The sequence below is a fragment of the Pyricularia pennisetigena genome, chromosome 3 (genome assembly GCF_004337985.1).
Source record: "Pyricularia pennisetigena strain Br36 chromosome 3, whole genome shotgun sequence".
NCBI classification, from domain to species: domain Eukaryota; kingdom Fungi; phylum Ascomycota; class Sordariomycetes; order Magnaporthales; family Pyriculariaceae; genus Pyricularia; species Pyricularia pennisetigena.
Genome location: NC_043742.1, coordinates 607,809 through 629,112, shown reverse-complemented (window position 1 = coordinate 629,112; position 21,304 = coordinate 607,809). Strand labels below are relative to the sequence as shown.

General features: G+C 40.4%; 3 protein-coding genes across 3 annotated transcripts; 1 reads left to right on the top strand and 2 right to left on the bottom strand.

The window, feature by feature from the left end:
• Positions 1 to 1,687: 1,687 nt before the first annotated feature.
• Positions 1,688 to 2,152, bottom strand: PpBr36_02230 (uncharacterized protein; the record flags this gene model as incomplete). Its single annotated transcript, XM_029889412.1, has 1 exon — positions 1,688 to 2,152. The coding sequence occupies one exon, from the start codon at positions 2,150 to 2,152 to the stop codon at positions 1,688 to 1,690; it is 465 nt and encodes a 154-aa protein (XP_029752779.1).
• A 14,916-nt stretch (positions 2,153 to 17,068) lies between these two features.
• PpBr36_02228 (uncharacterized protein) lies at positions 17,069 to 21,092 on the bottom strand (the record flags this gene model as incomplete). The annotated part of the gene is made up of 5 exons (XM_029889410.1): positions 20,758 to 21,092; positions 20,168 to 20,391; positions 19,650 to 20,079; positions 18,565 to 18,958; positions 17,069 to 17,099 (listed from the first exon to the last, which is right to left on the bottom strand). Exons 1-5 carry the CDS (start codon positions 20,906 to 20,908, stop codon positions 17,069 to 17,071), a joined length of 1,230 nt encoding a protein of 409 aa, XP_029754465.1. The 5' UTR covers positions 20,909 to 21,092.
• PpBr36_02229 (uncharacterized protein) lies at positions 18,097 to 19,368 on the top strand (the record flags this gene model as incomplete). Its single annotated transcript, XM_029889411.1, has 2 exons — positions 18,097 to 18,245; positions 18,372 to 19,368. The coding sequence occupies 2 exons, from the start codon at positions 18,097 to 18,099 to the stop codon at positions 19,366 to 19,368; spliced, it is 1,146 nt and encodes a 381-aa protein (XP_029754466.1).
• Positions 21,093 to 21,304: the final 212 nt, after the last annotated feature.

The window sequence follows — 21,304 nt, the reverse complement described above, 5'->3', positions numbered from 1 at the left end:
TCGGATATACTCGGTATGAACGTTTATTTAAATCTGGCGATAACACGTTATTATTGCACCGCTTTTTAAAAACTCTGTATGCGGTCCGTGCGTCGTTTCTAGTTATCCAATTGCGCTCCGTGCACCGCAATTAGTCATCCCGTTCCGCCGGGTCGGATCCTCCGCCCCGGATCTCCCTATTCGTGCATACGCGCTGGTGAGGTTATTCCAACATAAACGGATGAGTGAACTGTATATATTTTTGTACAAAATCTATAATCGAAACCCTTTTATACTTTCACCAATTTTAACGATTACAAAACAAAAATTTGAGGGATCAGATGACGTATAAAAACAAACGTCCACGTGAGATCCGATTTGTAGTGTCAACTTTTATTATTTTATTATATAAATTGACGGTAAATTTGTATCATTTTTTCATTATTGTATTTTATATAATCAAATAAAGTTTGTAAAAAAACGTCAAATAAGTTTTTGGATATAATACTTTAAAAAAATGGCTGTATTAAAATCTCTATTACTTTTCCCAGTAATTGGGCAAGTTTTTGAGTTTTTCGGCAAACTAATATTAAAAATAAAAATATAAATAAAATATTAATTTTAACCGATGATTGCCCACACTGTACCCACTTTGGCTGGCAAATATTTATATTTTATAATAAATTAATAATCAAACATAATTAAACACTGCAAATTATATTAAATATTCAAATATCATTAAAATTAAAATACTTATAACAACGGTTATTTCATCAAAAGAACTACCAAATTGCAAATAATCGAACGCAGGTTACCTTATATTTTTACGACTTTATATATTTCTTTATTCGAATATTTAATTGCATAAAGTGGTTATACTGTTATTTTTGCGGGTACAGTGCAAATACCTGCCACCAGCGGCGAAATACGACGAATTATCTTCAGACTAGAACGAACATAATCTTTCCGGACAATGTAATTGGCCGAAAAACCATATGGCTAAAATGTATATGGAAGGTTCAGTCCGCACTGTGAAGCAGGGGGGTTTACTTTAAGCACGGAGATTACCTTAAACTAAAACGATCGCGATTTTTGCGGCCAATACTATGGTGGTAGGGGTAAAAATCCCCATCCCTGAACAGTGGTGGCGACTTTGCAGGTGGGTGGAACCCCGATCCAACATTGTATAAAAGTACGGACGCGTGCTCGTTGGGGTTCGGTAAAATGTTTCGTTATAATGGCGATTAACGTTAATTTTAATAGCGATTTTTTTTTGCAGGGCTAAACAACGCGTTACGGGTTTAAATATTTGATAACAAAATATATTATAAAATCGATCGTGGCTGTAATATTAGGTTTTCAAATCGTTAAATCAATAACAACTACGATACCTGCAAAAAAAGTACGAAGTACCTGTGGGTCGAAAGTCTTAAATTATATTAACGTCGTGAAAGTTACATCGACAAATATACGGTGACAGGGGGTGGTTTTTTTTGCCTGCCACCATAATATATACCATGTGGCTAAAAGGTACACGGGGCATTCGGTCCTCGCAGGGGCTTAGTTTGAGCACTGAGTTTGGCGCTTGGCTATTTATGTACTTGTACGCATATAAATTTTTCCTAGGTAACAATTCCAGCTCCAACTTTATTTTGTCATTATAACACGTAACGGTGAACCGCGCCCCGTCTTCTGCTAAACATAAACCCTAATCCCTCTTTTTCCCATCCTTCTGCTGCAGCAAAAAATTCGGTGCCGAAGCCCCAGGGCAGCCTTTGCCCTTTGTGCCGTCGAAGCTCTGCAGGACCAGCAGCATAGCGGTGGCGCGCTTTTTGTTGGTGGCCTCGGATTGGTCGGCCGCGTCGTTGCTAAAAGTGATTTTGTCGCCAAATACGTTGCCCTGCGCCACGGCGGTTGAGAGTTTGGCGAGGAAGGCGTCCCTGTCGGGTGGGCAGGAGCAGGGTATTAGGACCGTGTTTTGGCCGTTGGAGCCGTCGCAACTGCCGCGCTGTTTGGCGTTGGCGTTGGCATTGCGCGTGACGCCAAAGGATGGGACCAGCGCCGCGCTGACGGCGCGTCGCGTGAGTGGTGAGGGTGTTTGTGTCGTGTCGGTTGTTGGTGCGGCGTGGATCAGCGCCGTAATGAGGAGAATGATGGAAATGATGAGCTGCATTGCGGCCGTGGCGCGTGAGGAGGAAAATAATGATAACTGTATGGGTATCTTTTTTGGGTGGCAGCAGCAGTAGCCAGCCGGTTGGATCCAGTCCGAAAAAAATACTTTGAAAAATCGCAGATCTTATTAATTAGGTGGATGTATGTCTCCTTCTTTAAGTCTGAAGATAGCATCTCGCTCTCCGTTGTTCCGGTCAGAGGATAAGGCCTCATATATAGTAAACTGAGCTTTGGGAGAAGAGATGAAACCAATCCGACGCTATTATATGCTGTTTCGATTAAATGACAAGGTGCGTTTCAGCCAACATTGAAAAAAAAAAAAAAAAACAGCAAGAAGAAGGGGTAGGTGACATTCCGGATGGGATTCCAAACATGCTAGTCTCGATCGCACGCATGCAATTGCCTTTTTCCAGGAATGTGCCATCTATAAGGGGCTGTTTTGTAACCACTTAAAAATAAGCATTTTTACTGCTTTTAGAAAACTTGTTTGATGCGGTGGGGCCAGTCGCAAGATTATTCCCAGCAGGTTCGAGCTGCCAAACAACGACGGCCAATGAAAGCCAATACCAGAGAAATTTGTTTCGAAATAGCCGCCAAAGATCTGTTTCGAGTTAAACGTCGAAGTGGGGTTCTACATGTCGTCCTCAGATCTTTAAAAATACCAGTAGCATATGTCTGCTGAGCAGGATTTGATACTTAAAGCTCAAGGCCCGCCCCTGGACTGGCAGCGCGGCGATCATAAATGGAGCATCCAGATTATACCAAGCGCGAAAGGTTGAGCAGGCCAAAACATGTGTACAGCCAGGCCTATATATAGGTTTTTTTTTCTTTATTTATTTATTTATTTCTTTTTTTTTCTTCTTAAAATGACAAAAGAAAGAGACAAAGCTAACACCAAGAAAAGGGAAAATGTGGCTACGTCGATTCATCGGCGTTATCATCGCCAGGCTCGCACATCAGACCGCTTGGCATTGGATAGTAGACTGCAAATTGCAATACACCTCAACCATTTACCCGCGTCTATTTTTCCTTGTCTGAAGATTCAAAGGCTTAAAAGTAGACACTGGATATGGGCGGCCATATTTCCAAGCCGGGCAGTTTAGCTGTGCCCCATGATGGAGAGTCTCTGGCATTTTTGTCCATCTGCGCCGCGCCATCAGCTGGCGAGCTCGGCACAACGCCGCACACGTAGTCCAACGCGGTCGGCCGTTGCTGAAGAGTTGCCTTTTGCGTGGCGTGCTTACTACGTGTCTTGAGTCGCACCGCATTGTTGCTCTTGTTCTTGACGTACCAAAAGCAGGCAGCAACATGCAAATGTACAAGGCTTGGCTTGACCTGGCTGCTTCCGAGATGGGTCAAATTTTATCATTTAAAATGTACCGTGGACTCTGCGAAAGAAAGAATGCCGAAATGTTGAAGTCGCTACGCTACGGGAATCAGGAATTCTCGACCGATTCCAAATACTGCTGTCACTCAGATTTGACAAATACGCAAATGCAAGCATTTCTAGCAAACATCTGTAGTACGGCTTCGTGCGTCGACGTTCTTACCAATAAACTTGGCTTTTTGCACGTCGCAGATGAGTCGCAATATGGCTTACCCCTCAAACCAAAAAAAAGTCTTCACTCGCCAGGGGCTGAGGGATGTTCCCCTCTACCTCTTTCGGACTCACAAGTTAAAATCGGTCGGCACTCTCGATGAGGAATAGGCTCGCTCCATGGACTCACATCCAGCTTTGACCGACCTGCTCCAGCGTGTGGATAACGATGGTGTCGCAAAGGAAATCAAAGCCCATCTGCGACTCCCCAGTGTCACGGCAATATGACTTCATGGACAAGCCCGCTAATTGTGGCCCCGCCATACGGCTACTGCAGGCACCTCAAAGACTATATACCCCTCGAAAACATTAGATTCTCCATAGTTAGCACTGACGACTTGCCACCTGGGGCTTTTCTCTTTTCTCCGAGATGCCTAACTATTTGATTACTATTTGGAGTATGGTAAATCGCTCACCAGATTGAGATATTTGCGTCGCATAAGGGAGCGAGGGCTTCAGTATTTGTAATTTGCCAGTCATTATGGAGTAAAATCCGTGGACGACATCATAGCCCTTCACGGAGAGCCAAGGCGCATGGCGGTTCAGGTAAACAAATCCCAAGTTACCACTATGTAATGGGGCATGAATATAGCCTGGCGACGGGAGTGAAATGACTGCCTTGCATGGAGAGAAAGACTAACGATAATTATTTGCAATCCAAAAAGCACAATGTTCGTAACATTTATAAACTGAAACATTTACATCTGCACATTATTGATTCCATATAAGCTCCTGCTAGGCGCTCACGAGAGCACAAGTCTCTATGTTCCATGTCCAGAAAATCGGGGTGGAAGAATTGGCAACGGGTCACTGACGCCTGGCTATCACTCGCTATCTGCCCAAGTTTTCGTTGATGTTATCCCGAGCTGGGATCAATTCGACGAATCTGGATGGTTGTATTTGTTAACAATGCAAATTGGTGTAAGCTTTGTGGATGACGCAGAAGGCTTCCAGTCATAAGCCGCACCTAGAAGCCGTAAATGACGCTAGCAACGCAAAATAATCGCCAAACTTCCTACGATCCACTCCGCTGCCATTCCTAACCGCTGAGTCTTCATGTATCGGGCTCGGAAGGTGATTTAATGCTTACGAGGAACGCTTCCGCGACTTGAAAAGTAGAAAATCGTCCCAAACAGGTGCACGGGGCGATGTTTAAAAACCTCTGCCGGATAGTTTGCAGAAAGAAAGCTTTCGACATGACTTGCCATTCTTCAGGCTCGTTGCTCCTCCGCCACGTCAGATAGTCTCTTGTGCCCTGGGGGCAGCACAAAGATTAAAACTGATAAAAAAGCTCGCAATGGACGTGCAAGGCTGTCCATTTTGGACCATTTGGTATTCAAATAACCGTGAGATTTGATGCTAGCGGTATAACTAGCCTTTGAGCAAAGAATATGTTGACAGGTGCTACGGAACAAAGTGAAACATTCCTAGGGAAATGCCAATGAATTACCAACCAAATTGCTCAATTGAGAACAATTATAAATGCCTTTGATTATAGGTGAACTACCATCCTATTTCGGTCCGTTAGCCCATTTGAAAAAACAAGTGAATAACATCATTAGAAGCTTGACTTTCGGCAGTACAAAACTTCCTTGGTTACAGTCACGTTTATCGCCTTGTCTCGCAAGTCATCCTTGCATCGGACCCACCCAATGGGAGCCAGCCTGTTAATCGGTTCGACTCCAACCGGTTGTGGCATTGTTAACAATATGGATTATTAACAGGGGTTTAGGCACTAAACATAGGTGTGGCGTGATACTAATTGCGCTATAAAGTCGGTAATTACAGGGACTAAATGCACTAGTTTTAGGATAAATAGCTTAAATTAATGGGTGGGGAAAACTTTGTTTCATTTCCCGTTTATACCCTCCTATATCGAAATGGGGGTCCGCACGCCAAAAAAACGTTCCGGTGCCGCAAGGAGTTTTCGAGAAACTAATTTATATGGGTTTTTTCAAAAACACCCTTATTACTATATAAACCATTTCTGGATTCGTACGCAATAATGTAGGATAGCTGATTCGTAAGTGCAGGGTGGGTATTATACCTGTTACAGGGGAAGCCCTATTCGTTGACATTGAGATCGCAATTCCTGTAATATAAAATAAACAGATAATTTAACATCCCCGACAGCCCCATTGCAGTATTATATTTTATGGATTATATAGAAATTTAAGTGGACCTATTATATGCAAAATAATGCATACAATTTCTGAACATGGCTAGCGCAGGGCTAATTCTATTAGCTACCCAGCATCTTCTTACAACGGTAAGCACAGGCTAATTGTATTAGTCGCCGTGCATCGAATAAATAAATAATAAATACAACGTATACGCGTTTATACACACAAAGCCTTATATATCACGTCTTTGTTCATAATTTCAACAACAAACAAAGGTGTTATATGTAATCTAGCTTAGTGATATTGTTCGTAGAACCGCGGTTCTATTAATGCATCGTGGTAGAACTCAATATAGAGGTGACCACGATATATCTCTCTATATTCGGATATATTCGGTATAATGTTCTATTTAAATCTGGCAATAACACGTAATAATTGCACCGCTAGATAAAAACTTTACGTGTGGTCCGTGCGTCGCCCTTAATTATCCAGTTGCGGTCCGTGTACCGCAATAAATTATCCCGTTCCGCCGGGTCGGATCTTCCGCCCCGGATCTCCCTATTCGTGCCTGCGCGCTATTGAGGCTATTCCAATAGGTATAATCAAACTACTATAATCGATACAATATATACATTGCTGAAATGCGTGAGTTCGATTCCCGTTGTGGTCGCAGATTCTCTGTGTATGCATAAGCACAATAGGCCGTTAGGCTCAATGGTAGTCTCATAGCTAATCCCTGAAGCCCAGAGCTCCACAATTGAGCGTGGCTTAATGGCGGTTTTGCAATATACCTGTGGGTCCATCCAAAGAACGCTTTGGTTCAGGTTTGAGGACAACTTATCGATTTTCGCCACTTATGACGGTACTTTAGTTAAGTCGGCAATTAACACTTTTTCATAAAAAGATATAAGGATATTGTAAGAATATACGGTTTGTACGTTGAAAGAAGCATTTCCTACAGCTTTTAATAAGCATTTAATTTATATTCTTAACTGCTATGATGGCCGAAATCAATACCACCTGCCCTTGATTCGCTTATGGCGGTACTATGTTTTCGAGGTAATTTCGATTTTTGATTTTCGTTTATATTACTTTCATTTTTTAACCAAACTTCACAACTTTTGCAGGTCGGGGTGGTATACGTATGAATAACGATATACGTAATCTTGGTCAGGTTGGGTACCCCCTGATGGCCACCCCCCCTAATGGGCACCCTTTTTACACCAAAACTCCCCTTTTGGAAAACGTTATAATAAATCGAATAAAAATCGTATCGATACCATTTTAAAAACGTAGGTAGGGATTTGATAGTAGAGCCCATAACGAAAAAGATTTATGGATATATATAATATATATCAAAGGTTTGGCGGTTAAATCCGGCTTTAGATTTTCCTATACACATTATATGGTAACGAAAAACCGCAATAATTACCGCAATTTCCCGTTTTAAAAGCCAAAATTAAAAATAGTATTATATTAGATATATATTTATATATATAGCTTTTTTAGGTAATTGCCCTGTTTTTTACAATATATTTAACGTTTCATTAGCGGATATATATATATATATATATATACCTTATGAGCTTATAGTGGCTATATAAACACCACGTATAACGTAGCGAAAGATAGCAAATAAACAGGATTAAAATAAGAAATCGGCTGGATAAGTAACAATCGAATAATATTTGTAATTTTGGCTTCTTAAATGGAAAATTGCGGTAATCATTACCGTTTTTCGCTACTATATAATTTGTATAGGGAAATCTAAAACCGGATTTAACCGCCAAACCTTTCGTATATATTATAAATATCCCAACCCTTTTTTCGGTATGGGTTCTACTATCAAATCCCTACATATATTTCTGAAATGGTATTAATACGAATTTTATTCGATTTATAATATCGTTATCCAAAAGGGGAGTTTTGGTGTAAAAAGGGTGCCCATTAGGGGGGTGGCCGTCAGGGGGTACCCAACGTTAAATATACTAAAACGCCCATAATACGGTGTAATAATTTAATTTCCAACGCATTTACGGTCCTACCCCCACTATGATTTAGCACACCCGGTTATAAAGGAATAAATATAATTTCAAAATTAGCTAATCCGAAGGCTACAAATGCTACCTTTGAATATTAATTATGATGGAAATAAAATAGGTGTTTAGGCCTAACTTTTATGATTTGAACGCCTTAAAAATAAATTGTAGGGCCTCTGTTTTCAAACGCGTATGTTTTATTAAAACGGGCTTTTAAACACTAAGTATATTGCAATTTAGGACTTATTAGCAGGTAATCGTTTACAAAAGGAACGAAAAAATGTTTGGATTTGACGTTATAAAAAACAGCGGGATGAGAAATTAGCGGTTTAAAAGCTTTTTTACAAAATAGGGTTTTTAGCTTGTTTTGCCATTTTTTTAAATCCAGTTTGAAACCGTATAAGGCCTTTTCCAAATGTGTAACTGTTAATTGTATGGGTTAGTTAGCATGTAATGGATCCACCTTTATTTGTATATAAGCCACAATAGATAGTGCCGAAGTGGGGCTGTCGGGCTTGTGGGATTTTCCGTTATATTTTGTGTTGCAGGAATTGCGAATCAAAAAGTTAGCGAATGGGGTTTAACACCCACCCTACACCTACGAATCAGCTACCCTGTACCGGATTGAAATTTTCACCAAGTTAGCAAATTAGTGCGAACCTAGAGATGGTTTGTATGGAAATAAAGGGGTTTTTTTAACAACGCATACAAAATAATTTTTCGGAAAATCGTGTGCGGCACCGGAACTGTTACGACCAGACAAGTTGGGCCGGTACCAACAAGGCCAGGCGGGGTTACACCCTAGTCTCAGTGCTCAGACTAGACCCCCCTGTTTCGCAGTGGGGACCGAGCGCTCCATATACCTTTTAGCTACATAGCTTTTCGACCAATTACATTGGCCGAAAAGATCGCGCTCGTTCTAGTTTGAGGACATTTTGTCGTATTTCGCCGTTTATAGCGGTACCACCAACGATAATTTGTCGCATTTCGCCGTTTATAACGGTATTTTTAATAATATACCTAATGTTACGATATCGCTAATTATTATTTTACTAATTTGACGATAATTTGTGGTATTTTGCCGTTTGTAGCGGGGATATACAAAATATTCGCATTATAATGGCAAAAGAAAATAGTTTACCCATAGCATGCAATTAAATATTCGAATAAAAAATAAATAAGAATTATAAAAATATATAATACTTTGCGTTAAATTCATTAGAGTTTATTGATTATTTGAATGCCAGCCGCGTCTTTGTAGCCACTGTATTTGGAAAGATATTAAAATATTAACTAAAATGTGTAACTTTTCATTATATTTAATTTTTATTTTAAATAATGGTATGTAATATTGATTTTAAATCAAATTACATCATTTAAAGCCTAGTAAACCTGATATTGCAAAGTGCATGCAATTATCAATTAAAAACAAAAGTTAATATTAATATTTTTATTATAATTAACAATTTGTTAAAAAATTTAATAATTTACGCAAATATTGGTAAGATAAAAACATTTTAACTTAATACATCCTTTGACCGATCTGTTATTAAATTTTATATAAATTCCTTTTTTATAAATTTTATTTAATTAAATAAAGCAAAAAATATAAGAAAAACACAAATTTAGCATATTTTTATATAAAAAAATAAAAAGGGCCGGTATTGTAAATCGGGTTCTACGTTAACGTCTATTTTCTGTATATAATCTACTCTTTCAAATTTTGGTTTTATTAATGTTAAAATTGGTAAAAATGTAGAAACATTTCGATTGTAAAATATATATAAAATTGGATATATTTAACCTATTCGCATATTTAACGGCTTATATAATTAGATATACGTACCAAAATAAGGTATTATATTAAATATATATATGCCACCCCCCACGTGCAAAAACCACAGAATCTGGCTGCGAAACAAAAATAATATAAAATTAATGAAATAAAGCAAAAAGATTTATAAAATATATATTTAGCATTCTTTTTCATTAAACAGTTTTTAAAACCGACCTTATAAATAAAACTGGACTCGGACGTTTGCTTCCATACGTAATCGAGTCTTTAAAACTTTGGTTTCATTATCGTTAAAGCTGGTAAAAATATAAACGAGTTTCGATTGTAAATTATATATAAAAAAGTATACACTTTGCCTATCCGCTTATTTAACTGCTTATATAATCTGATATATGCACCAAAAGTTCTCATAACGATATATACATATATACGACCCTCCACGTACAAAAGATATAAAATTTGGTCAAAAATTAAAAATAATATTAAAAAAAAATCGAAAAAACAGTACCGCTATAAACGGATTAAGGGCAGGTGGTATCGAATTCGGCCATTATAACAGATAAAAAAATAAATCGAATCGCTGCTAATAGCGGTATTCAACGCTATTTTCAACGATATTTTATTTTTTCAATATTATACATGGTTGTGGAATAATGAAGGAGTTTCGCTTAAAAAAGGCCAAAAATACCGCCATAAACGGCGAAAATCGACAAATTGTCCTCAGGCCTGAACCAAAGCGTTCTTTGGATGGGCCCATAAGTACATTGCAAAGCCGCAATTGAGCCACGAAATGGAGCGAAGCGAACGAAGTGGATCAATTGTGGAGCTTTGGGCTTCAGGGATAAGCCCTGAGACTACCTTTCCCCGCGTTCAAAATTAAGCTTATTCTATCTCGTAACCTCCTCACAATTCAATTACGCAATTAAATATAGCGTAAAAAAATAGTAAAAAAGGAACATAAAAATCAGAATAAATATTAAAGGAGTATAAATTATTTAAAAAAACCAAAGGGATTTGGTTAAAGGAAAAGAAATTTAATATTACGACTAAATAATTAGGCCGGTACCAATAAGGCCAGGCGGGGTTACACCCTAGTCTCAAGGCTTATCCCTAAAGCCCAAAGCTCCACAATTGATCCACTCCGTTCGCTTCGCTCCATTTCGTGGCTCAATTGCGGTTTTGCAATGTATTTGTGGGTTTATCCAAAAAACGCTTTGGTTTAGGTTTGAGGACAATTTGTCGATTTTCGCCGTTCATGGCGGTATTTTTGGCCTTTTTTTAACCGAAACTCCTTGATTATTCCACAACCACGCATAATATTGAAAAAATAAAATTATCGTTGAAAATAGCGTTTAATACCGCTATTAGCAGTAATTCGATTTATTTTATTATTTATTATAATGGCCGAATTCGATACCATTTGCCCTTAATCCGTTCATGGCGGTACTGTTTTTTCGATTTTTTTTCGATTTTCGATTTTTTTTAATATCATTTTTATTTTTTGACCAAATTTTATAGTTTTTGCACGTGGAGGGTCGTATATATTTATATATCGTTATACTAAACTTTGGTGCATATATTAGATTATATAAGCAGTTAAATAGGCGGACAGGCAAAGTATATACTTTTTTGTATATAATTTACAATCGAAACTCGTTTATATTTTTACCAATTTTAACGATAATAAAACCAAAATTTCAGAAGTCCGATAACGTATATAAACAAACGTCCAAATCCAATCCTGCCTATAATATGGGTTTTAAAAATTGTTTACGAAAAGAAAACGCTAAATATGTATTTTATAAATCTTTTTGCTTTAATTAATTAATTTTATATTATTTTTGTTTTGCAGCCAAACCTTGTGGTCTTTGCACGTGGGGGGTGGCATATATATACTTAATATAACATTACACTTTTGTACGTTTATCTAATTATTTTAACCGTTAAATATGCGGATAGGTATAATGTATCCAATTTTATATATATTTTGCAATCGAAATGTTTTTATATTTTTACCAATTTTAATATTAATAAAACTAAAGTTTGTAAAAATGGATTGTATATATAAATAAACGTTAACGTGAAACCCAATTGACAATACCGGCCCTTTTTATTTTTTTATAATAAAAAATGCTAGATTTGTGTTATTTTTATATTTTATGCTTTATTTAATTGAATAAAATTTATAGAAAAAAAACTTATCTAAAATTTATTAACAAACTTATAAAGGAATGTATCAGTTAAGAATATTTTCAATCTACCAATATTTGCGTAAATTATTCAATTTTTTAACAAATTGTTGATTTACATAAAAATATTAATAAAACTTTTATTTTAATCGATAACTGCCTGCATTTTGCAGTCTTAGGTTTATTAAGCTTTAAAAACTGTAATTTCAATCAAAGTTACTATTGTGTACCATTATTTAAAATAAAAATTAAATATAATGAAAAATTACAAAGTTTATTTAATATTTTAATATCTTTCCATATACAGTAGCTATTAAAACGCGGCCGGGATTTAAATGATCAATAAACTCCCAATAATTCAACGCAAATTACCATATATTTTTATAATTTTTATTTGTTTTTTTATACGAATATTCAATTATATATTATAGTTACACCATTTTCTTTTGCTATTATAATACGAATATATTAAATATACCCGCTATAAACGGTAAAATACTACAAATTATCCTTATATTAATAAAATAATTATTAGCGATATCGCAACATTAGGTATATTATTAATAATACCGTTATAAACGGCCAAATGCGACAAATTATCGTTGGTAGTACCGCCATAAACGGCGAAATGCGACAAAATATCCTCAGACTAGAACGAGCGCGATCTTTTCGGCCAATGTAATTGGTCGAAAAGCCATGTGGCTAAAAGGTACATGGAGCGTTCGGTCCCCATTGCGGAGCAGGGGGGTCTAGTTTAAGCATTGAGACTAGTTACACCCTTCCTAACGACATTCGGCCAGAAAAAACACCGACCGATAGAAAATAGGATTATATAAGGAAGGGATTAGGTAACCCCACGTAACCGCCAAAAAAACGATATGATTAATATATTATATATTAATCATAGCAGAACAGATAATATGTTGGCTATGGGATATATTATATATATTACACTTAGAACGACGGATTATATAAGGGTACGTTTATTACCATATAAATACAATTTAGTTTAGGATGGTTTAGCAGCAATTAACTTATTACCTACTCAGGAATCGATTATAACTCCACCCCAGTTACCCACTTAAAACGCTCAGTTGCTTTAACCCACTGTACTTTACCTTAAAAACAGGTTACCCGGTACCTTGATCGTAACATATATATATATAGTATACGTAAAAAACAATAGTATAACCACTTTGCACAATTGAATATTCGATGAGAAAATAAATAAACTCGTAAAAGTATAAGGTAACTTGGATTACAGAGTTTGAACTTTTGTGGTTTTTCGAACGCAGAGAGCGCTGTTATACGTGATTTTATTAATTTAATATTTTAATTATATTTGATTGTCATTTCAAAGAAATGTCAATACTTGTACACCGTTAATACAGTATAAAGTAGTAATGGTTGACAGTTTAACCGGCCAAAGCGCACGCAATTACCGTTTAAAATAAATATTTTACTAATATTTCTGTATTAAATAATACACGAGTAGAAAATCGAGTAATTCGCCCAATTATTGGTCAAAAAAACTAAAAGTCTAGCGTAACTTTCTTTTCATGGTATCTTATAAAACTACCATTCAGTTTCTTTTTCACAAAATCTATAATTGAATAAAGCAGAAACTAGATTTGTCAAAGAAACTTGATATTTTTATATAGAAAAATAATAAAAGCGGGTATTATAAATCGGCTTTACGGAGAGGTTTGCTATTATACGTAGTCTAATCACTATGATTTTGGTTTTATTATCGTTAAAATTGGTAAAAATATAAAACCGTTTCGATTGTAAATTATATACAAATTTGTACATACTTTACCTATCCGCTGAGTTGACGGCTTATATGGTGTAGAATAAGTACCAAAGTGTAGCGTTATATTAGACACACGTATACCACCCCCCACGTGCAAAGGTTTTCCAATTTGGTTGAAAAACAACAACAATACAAATTTAATCAAATGATGCAAAAAAATAGATAAATAACACAAACTTAGCATTTCTTGGGATAAGAAAATAATAAAAACGAGTATTGTGGATCGGACCTGACATGGACGTTCCTTTATATACGTTATCTAATCCCTGCAATTTTGGTTTTATTATCTTCAAAATTGGTAACCATATAAAGCCGTTTCCATTTTAAATAATATTTGAAAATATGTATACTTTACCTATCCGCTCACATAATTGCTAATGTAATACGGCATATATACCAAAACCTAATATACCGCTATATATATGTATACGACCCTCCAAATGCAAAAATTATAAGATTTCGTCGAAAAACAAAAATAATATAAAAGAAAATCGAAAATCGACAAAACATCGAAAAAAAGAGTACCGCGATAAACGGATTAAGGGCAGGTGGTATCCAATTCGCCGTTATAATAAATAAAAATATAAATTTAATTGTGGTTAATAGCGGTATTAAACATTATTATTAACGTATAAAACGCTTATTTTTACGACTTTTATTTATTTCTTTATAAAGCAGTATTAATCGCCAAAATGCCGAAAATACCGCCATAAACGGCGAAAATCGACAAATGGTCCTCAGACCTAAACCAAAACGATCTTTGGATAACCCACAAATACATTGCAAAACCGCAATTAAACCACGAAATGGAGCCAAACGAACGAAATGGATCAATTGTGGAGTTCTGGGTTTCAGGGATGAGCCCTGAGACTATTATTTTTATAGGTTTTTCAAAAAACACCCTTATTGCCATACAAACCCTTTTTGGGTTCGCGCGCATTGCTGCACGGTAGCTGACTCGTTAATGCATGGTGAGTATTATATTTGGTACAGGGTAAAACCCATTCGCTGACCTTTGAATCGCAACTCCTGCAATATGAAATATAACGCATAATCCGAAAACCCCGACAACCCCACTTCGGCGCTATATATTCTAGATTATATATAAATAAAAACGGACCCATTATATGCAAAATAACGCATATAATTAGCAGTTATTAGTAGCGGTAGTAAACGCTATTTTCAACGTGCAAATCGCTTACTTTTACTATTTTTATTTATCTTTTTATAACGGAGTATTCGTCGCTAAAATGCCGAAAATACCGCCCTAAAAAACGAAAATTGACAAGTTGTCCTCAGACTAGAGCGACCGCCATCATTGGGTGGACTTGACCCACAGGTACAACTAACGCCGTAATTGAGCCACGAAGTGGTTCAATTGCGGAGCGTTCGTTCTAGGATAAGCCCTAAGACTAAACAAAATCGTTGAATTAATAAATACGTATTGACAAAACAACGATACCTGTAGAAAGAAGCACGAAGTACCTGTGGGTCAGAAGCTTTTAGAGTACACCAAAATTAGTTAGCGTTGTGAAAGTTGCATCGACAAATGCACGGTGACAGGGGGTGGTTTTTTTGCCTGCCACCATAGTATACTAGTCACACCAAGGAAGTTCGCAATCTGATTCAGTTTGCACAGTTGGGGAAACACTGTGTAAACTCTAATATGAAAGCAAAGCCTTTAAAATAGCACGGGTTACGGATAGCAATTGTACCAAATTAAAGTAGCTCTAATATATAATATGTTTTTCTTTCTCAGCTGCAAGTGTTTCGTTTTTCAAGTTTAATCATTTGCCCTTTCACACCTTCATTATTATCCTCTTTTTAAATTCCCAGAAAATACCATTTTCTTATATACAGCTTTCATATAAAATGCACGGCTCTATTATCAAATTCGCTTTACTTTCGTCGCTATTGAGCATTGTTTCAGCTTCAGCCATTCCACAGACCCTTTACTTTTACACGGAAGACCGAAATCCCTCAGCAGTTCAAGCCCAATTAGGCCTGCGTGCAGGCGATGTAATGTCGGAAAACTGGTTGTTCCTTGTCCAGTCGTGGTTTATGCTCTCAAGGGGTTATATTTACCATGTTAACACCGATGGAATAGCCGATAAATTTGTTCAACAGAAGAAGAACTGGAAGGCAATCAGTCAGATTCCCTACGATAATCTTAACGGCCATGACATGTTTTTCCGTCAGAACGGTCAACCGAAACACGCTTATGTCCCATACACCAAAACGCAAAAACATAGCCGTTGATGGCCGGGTCTGGGTAATGTCAGGATTTACGCCTCCTCTAGTGGTGGGCGTAAAAATCACCACCCATGAACAGTGGTGGCGATTTTGCAGGCGTGTAGAACCCCGACCCGGCATTATATAAAAGTACGAACGCGTGCTCGTTGGGGTTCGGTAAAATGTTTGGTCATAATGGCGATTAACTAATCTCAATGCTTAGACTAAACCCCCCTGCTTCGCAATAGGGACCGGACGCTTTATATACCTGTTAGCCAAATGGTTTTTCGACCAATTACATTGGCCGAAAAAAACGCGCTCGTTCTAATCTGAGGACCTCTTGTCGCATTTCGCCGCTCGTGGCGGGTATCTGCATTGTGATTATACTGTAGATACACTGTCTAGGTATTATGCACGTAGTAAACACAGCATAAACATTGTATGTAACTGAATAGTCGGATAAAAAAACAAACAAAAATTAAAATCGTAAAAGTATCAGGTAACCTGTGTTGTATTATTTCGAGTTTTTTTTTATTTTCTTGTTACAAAAGACGTATTGTTACTTGGTTTAGTTTTGATAATACTTAAATATTAAATTCATTTCTTCAATGTTTATATTGACGTTTATATTTAACTTTTCAATACAACTAGCCATATATTATATGGGTATTGAAAGCCATGCTGGTGTGTCTCAGGCCCGGAAGCCGCCGATAGTGGTTTTATGGGGCGGTCCTGCCGGGCCCTACATCGGCACCTATCTACCAATCTCACACGTTTCCAATTTCCTACACCCAGCCAGCGATTGATGCTTTAAAACTGCGAACAAACAAGCGTCCTTTTCCTGGAGTAAACCTTTGCTAAGCCTACATAATTGCTGACTTTAATAGACGGAGAATATCAAATTAAAGACATATCCGTAGCTGTACTTTCATGCTCAACAATCATGTTACCGAACGTGAAATAACACAACCTTGAGTGCCGAGCAAAAAACAAGTTCCAACGATGCCTATCTTGGTGCACAAGTGGCAACAAAGCTTTTGATGGAAATATTCTCGCAGTTCGCCGTCATACTACGATGATTTGTCGGACGACGTGCGGTTGATTTTATACCGAGAATGCCGCACACGATTCAGATCATGACGAATGATGCGACGACGGGCCTAGAGACGAATATCGTGCACGCCCAGTTAGTCTGGAGTGCTGAACGGTCAGAAACAGTGAAGGCCTTGGACCTGATCTCTTTTACATTCGAAACCTTTTGAAAATAGCTAGATGTAATACAACTACCGCCTTGAACTTGCTGCCTTTGAGTGTTGGACAGTGGTAAGAAGTTGTAACTTATTTAAGCAAGTTAAATCTTTCTAAGGGACTTGGGTTGCAAGCCCGTAGAGCACACAGAGTTAAAATCTAGTTAATTACATGTGGGCAAAGAAAAAACCGAGAAAAGTAGAATAAGCTTGGGCGACTTCTACAAGGTAGCTAACCAAGGTTTTTTTTGGAATTTTTACCAAGAGAAAAGTTATTCGGGGAAAGCTTCTGAGAATTAAGTAAGCGAAACCAATACTCTCTTCAACGATTGAACAGCCGTTTCGTCATTTGTCCACCAGTTCCTGTTGGATAAAATCACTAGTTATTAGAAAGCGCAAAAAACTGTTGAGGACCACTGCCTCTTGCACGGGTTTCATTCAAACATAGCCATGGGAGGAAGGGAAACCCCTGACGCTGATACCCCCTCGATTATACTCGTCCAAACACGCGTTCCGGTTTTTTCTTTCTGTTTGTCATGGCCGTATCCCGCCAGGCTTAATAGCAGGCCATGCTAGATGACTAGCATTTGATCCTTGGTAGCCGGTCTTTCCCAATGAAGGAAGTTGGTCTGCCAAAAGAAAGTATCTGACACTCATTATTCACAGAATGCAATCTATGTTTATATAATATTTATAGAAAGACTCATATCAGCCTCTTAATACTCCTTTATAACATTATTAACCTTCTTTCAACTCCTGGGGAACAAAGTTGCTTCTCGCGGCACACTTCTCCGCCAGCGCCGTGGTAGGCATAGCGGCCATGATATCAAAAACGTTGATTTTGGCTCCCAACCTCTCTTAATGCCCAGTTCGCAATGTCAATCGCAGCTAGAGAGTCCACACCGTAACTATGCAGGTGCCGGCTCGCGTCGATTTCCCCTACAGCCACTCGCTGCATCCCGGCGACGCGGATAGGAAGAGGATCTTGCGTGCGGCAAGCTTCTCGACCATGAATGTGGAGAGGGATCGGCCGAGACCGCCAAGACCGCCAGAGAGGACGTAGATGGAATTGGGGATCGAGCGTCATGCCTCGCGATAGAGCTGCAGAGTGATCCAGCAGCTTGGGGAGCAGCCTAGCAGGCACCACGTCCTTGGCTGAATAAGTGAGAGCAGTACTTTCCACAGCCCCCCCCGCCTCAACTCGACGGAAGGCTGCTGCAAGGCTGCTGACCGGAAAAGATTCGACACCTTCCGGGACATGACATCCATTTTCGTAAAAGAACCGGAAGGCCTGTTGAATCATGGGGGCCAAGGCGTCTGGCTGGCTGCGCAACAGGAAGGCAAGCTCGTCAACCTGCCTAGGTTCACGAGAGCGTACCAGGCCGTGACCAAGGCTAGTGCGATACACGCGGCGTCTTCAAAAGACAGGCCGGGTGGAATCTTCCCCACCTGGCCCGTCTTTGTTCTCAAGAGCGTCCGGTGCGCACCCGGTGTCAGGACCATAACCCTGTCACCGACCTTGAACTTGCCTTGGTTGTTCTTGGTGTTTATTCGAGTCACGATTCCAGAAGCCTCCATGCCCAGGAGGTTGGGATCAAGCCGATTCTGGCCTTTGACAGTTGCCAGATCAGCTTCGGAGAGACACGATGCCTTGACAGAGATGTCAAGTTCGTCTTCGGTCAGCTCCTCCGGCCTAGTCGGGACATCATCTCTGGCCGCTGAGGACTGTTCCTCTACAGACTGGAGCGAGTCGAGACCACCGGCAGGTTCCACTGCAAGTCGGAGGCACGAGTTCTCTGCGAGGGAGCCAAGTTGGACTTTCTTCTACGGGCCCAGTTGCTCGGCCCTTGCCTGCGCCCGCGAGGTCGTTCATGATTTTGTCTGCGTCGACATCAACACTGACGCGGTTAACCTGTACGACGCCTTGATCAAGTCTGAACTCTGCGTCGTCAGGCTGAGTGGAGTCACTCAGGCTGAAGGAAGGCGTTTGACAAAAGCTCGGCGGCCCGCGCATCAAGGGGATCGTGAATGTGGATGGTGCGGAAGCTCAGGCCGGACGTCTCATTGCGTACCCACCACACGTGCAATCCCGGCGACCATCTCGGCGGCCGGGTCCGCAAAACCCGTTACCCATGTGACACTTTCCGCCAAGGTGATGAGATCTCGCGCAGCTACAAATTGATCTTGGCTTGTACCCTCTGGAGCAGCGACGAGGTCTCGCCAAAACGGTCTCTCTATTTCGAGCAGGGAGAGAACGACCTTGTCCTTAACCGGCCATCAAGGGTCGGCCCAGGCCCTGTACGGCCGATGAGAACTGCACGGGACTGGTCAGGTTTTCTGACCCAGTGGGAGGGACCTAGCTCGTCGGGGTCCTGGACCGCGGCGCCCGTGAGCGGAGGTGTGCATGCGGATCCCTGACTTGGCTGCAGTTGGATCGACCGTGAGATCGCATATAGTCTCCACATAATCCTGCGAGAAGAACGAGCTGCATGTGGAACGAATGGTAGGCCGTATCTTCTCGCAACTTGCGAGCAGAGACTCCTTCCTTTTCGGCCGCGACCAGCATCCTCTGTATCCCGGCGGCGTCTCCGGAGATGGTGACCGAGGTCGGGGAGTTGACGCAGGCGACACAGACCTGGGCTTCCGCCTGGGCCGACGCAATCATGGCCGCGGCTGGGTCTGGTCCCAACCCGAGCGCAAGCATGGCGCCCTGGATATCAGGTGCCGAGTCCTTGAGGGCCGTCGCAAGCGTGCCTCGATAATATGCCACTCTCCATGCGGCCTCGCACGACAGCGCCCCCATGCAGTATGCCGCGGCGATTTCGCCAGACGAGCGTCCCGTCACCGACCGTGGGACAACCTTCCAGTCCCTCAAAAGATCGACCAGAGCAACCTGCAGAACGGTGCAAAGCGGCTGTGAGTATTCTGCCGTGCCAGTGTTGGACTTGCCCTTGGCTGCCTCGCCCCAGCTCCTCAATCACGGACCATCCGCAGCCGAGCTCGTTCCTCAGGTAGGCGTCGGCCGCTTCCACGCTTTTGCGGAATACGGCATACACCCCGAAGAGCTCCATGCCCATAGCCGGCCACTGTGCACCCTGGCTGGTGAATACGAAGCCGAGCCTCGGCGTGCGTGAACTGAGCGTCTCTGGAACGGTGGCGTCCTTGCTATCCAGGACCTGGGCGACGCAACGGCATAGGTCTTCCACTGGAGCAGCGAGCGTTTTTCGCTCAGGGTCAAGGACGAGTCTCGAAGAAAGCTCGCTTGCTCATCCTCCGCCATGGACGACGCAATGGATTTGGAGCCGAGATATGACTCAAGGGCTTTCTTGGTACGCTCGAGTCCGTCGCGGGATTGCGAGGTAATGGGGTAAAAGGCGATAGGACTTGCCCGATTGCATAGCCAAGCTGCTTCTGCTGCTTCTGCTGCTGCCGCTGCTGCTTCTGCTGCTGCCGTTTTCAATGGTGGGTTGCCTGCCTCGCACCGTCTTTGTGAAGTGCAAAGCACCATCGACGCCTCGTGATTTGAGCTAAGATGCAGCATCGTCAATGATTGCGTGGGCATGTGTCCCACCGTAGCCGAACGAGTTGACATTGACGGGCCGGACTCCATTCGCAGCTTTGTTGGATGGGAAGGGTATGAGAGACGCGGGTACTTTGATGTTCCAATCGTCGAAAGGGATCTTTGAATTAGGGGTTTTGAAGTGGATGTTTGGCGGGATCATGCCATGCTCCAAGATCAAAATCGATTTGATCACGGCAGCCAACCCGGCGGCAGCTTCCAGGTGTCCGATGTTTGTTTTGACCGAGCCGATCAAGAGTTTGTTGGCCGCAGAGCGACACGACGACAGTGTCTGAGAAATAGCAGTTGCTTCCTGAAGGTCACCTGTTTGCGTCCCGGTTGCCTAGAGTTTGGGTTAGTTCCGGAACCGTATCAAGGACCCAAGGTGCCAAAAGTAGACGGAGGAAAGCATGTCAGTGCAGACAGAGAAAAAAAAAAGAAAACCAAAAAACAAAAAAAAAACCGAATACGATTCAGACTTTCGGTGCCAGGGTGCATTCGAACCGCTCTTAGAAGCACGTAGTGGAGCCCAGGACCCTAGTTAAAGAGGAATTGTTCT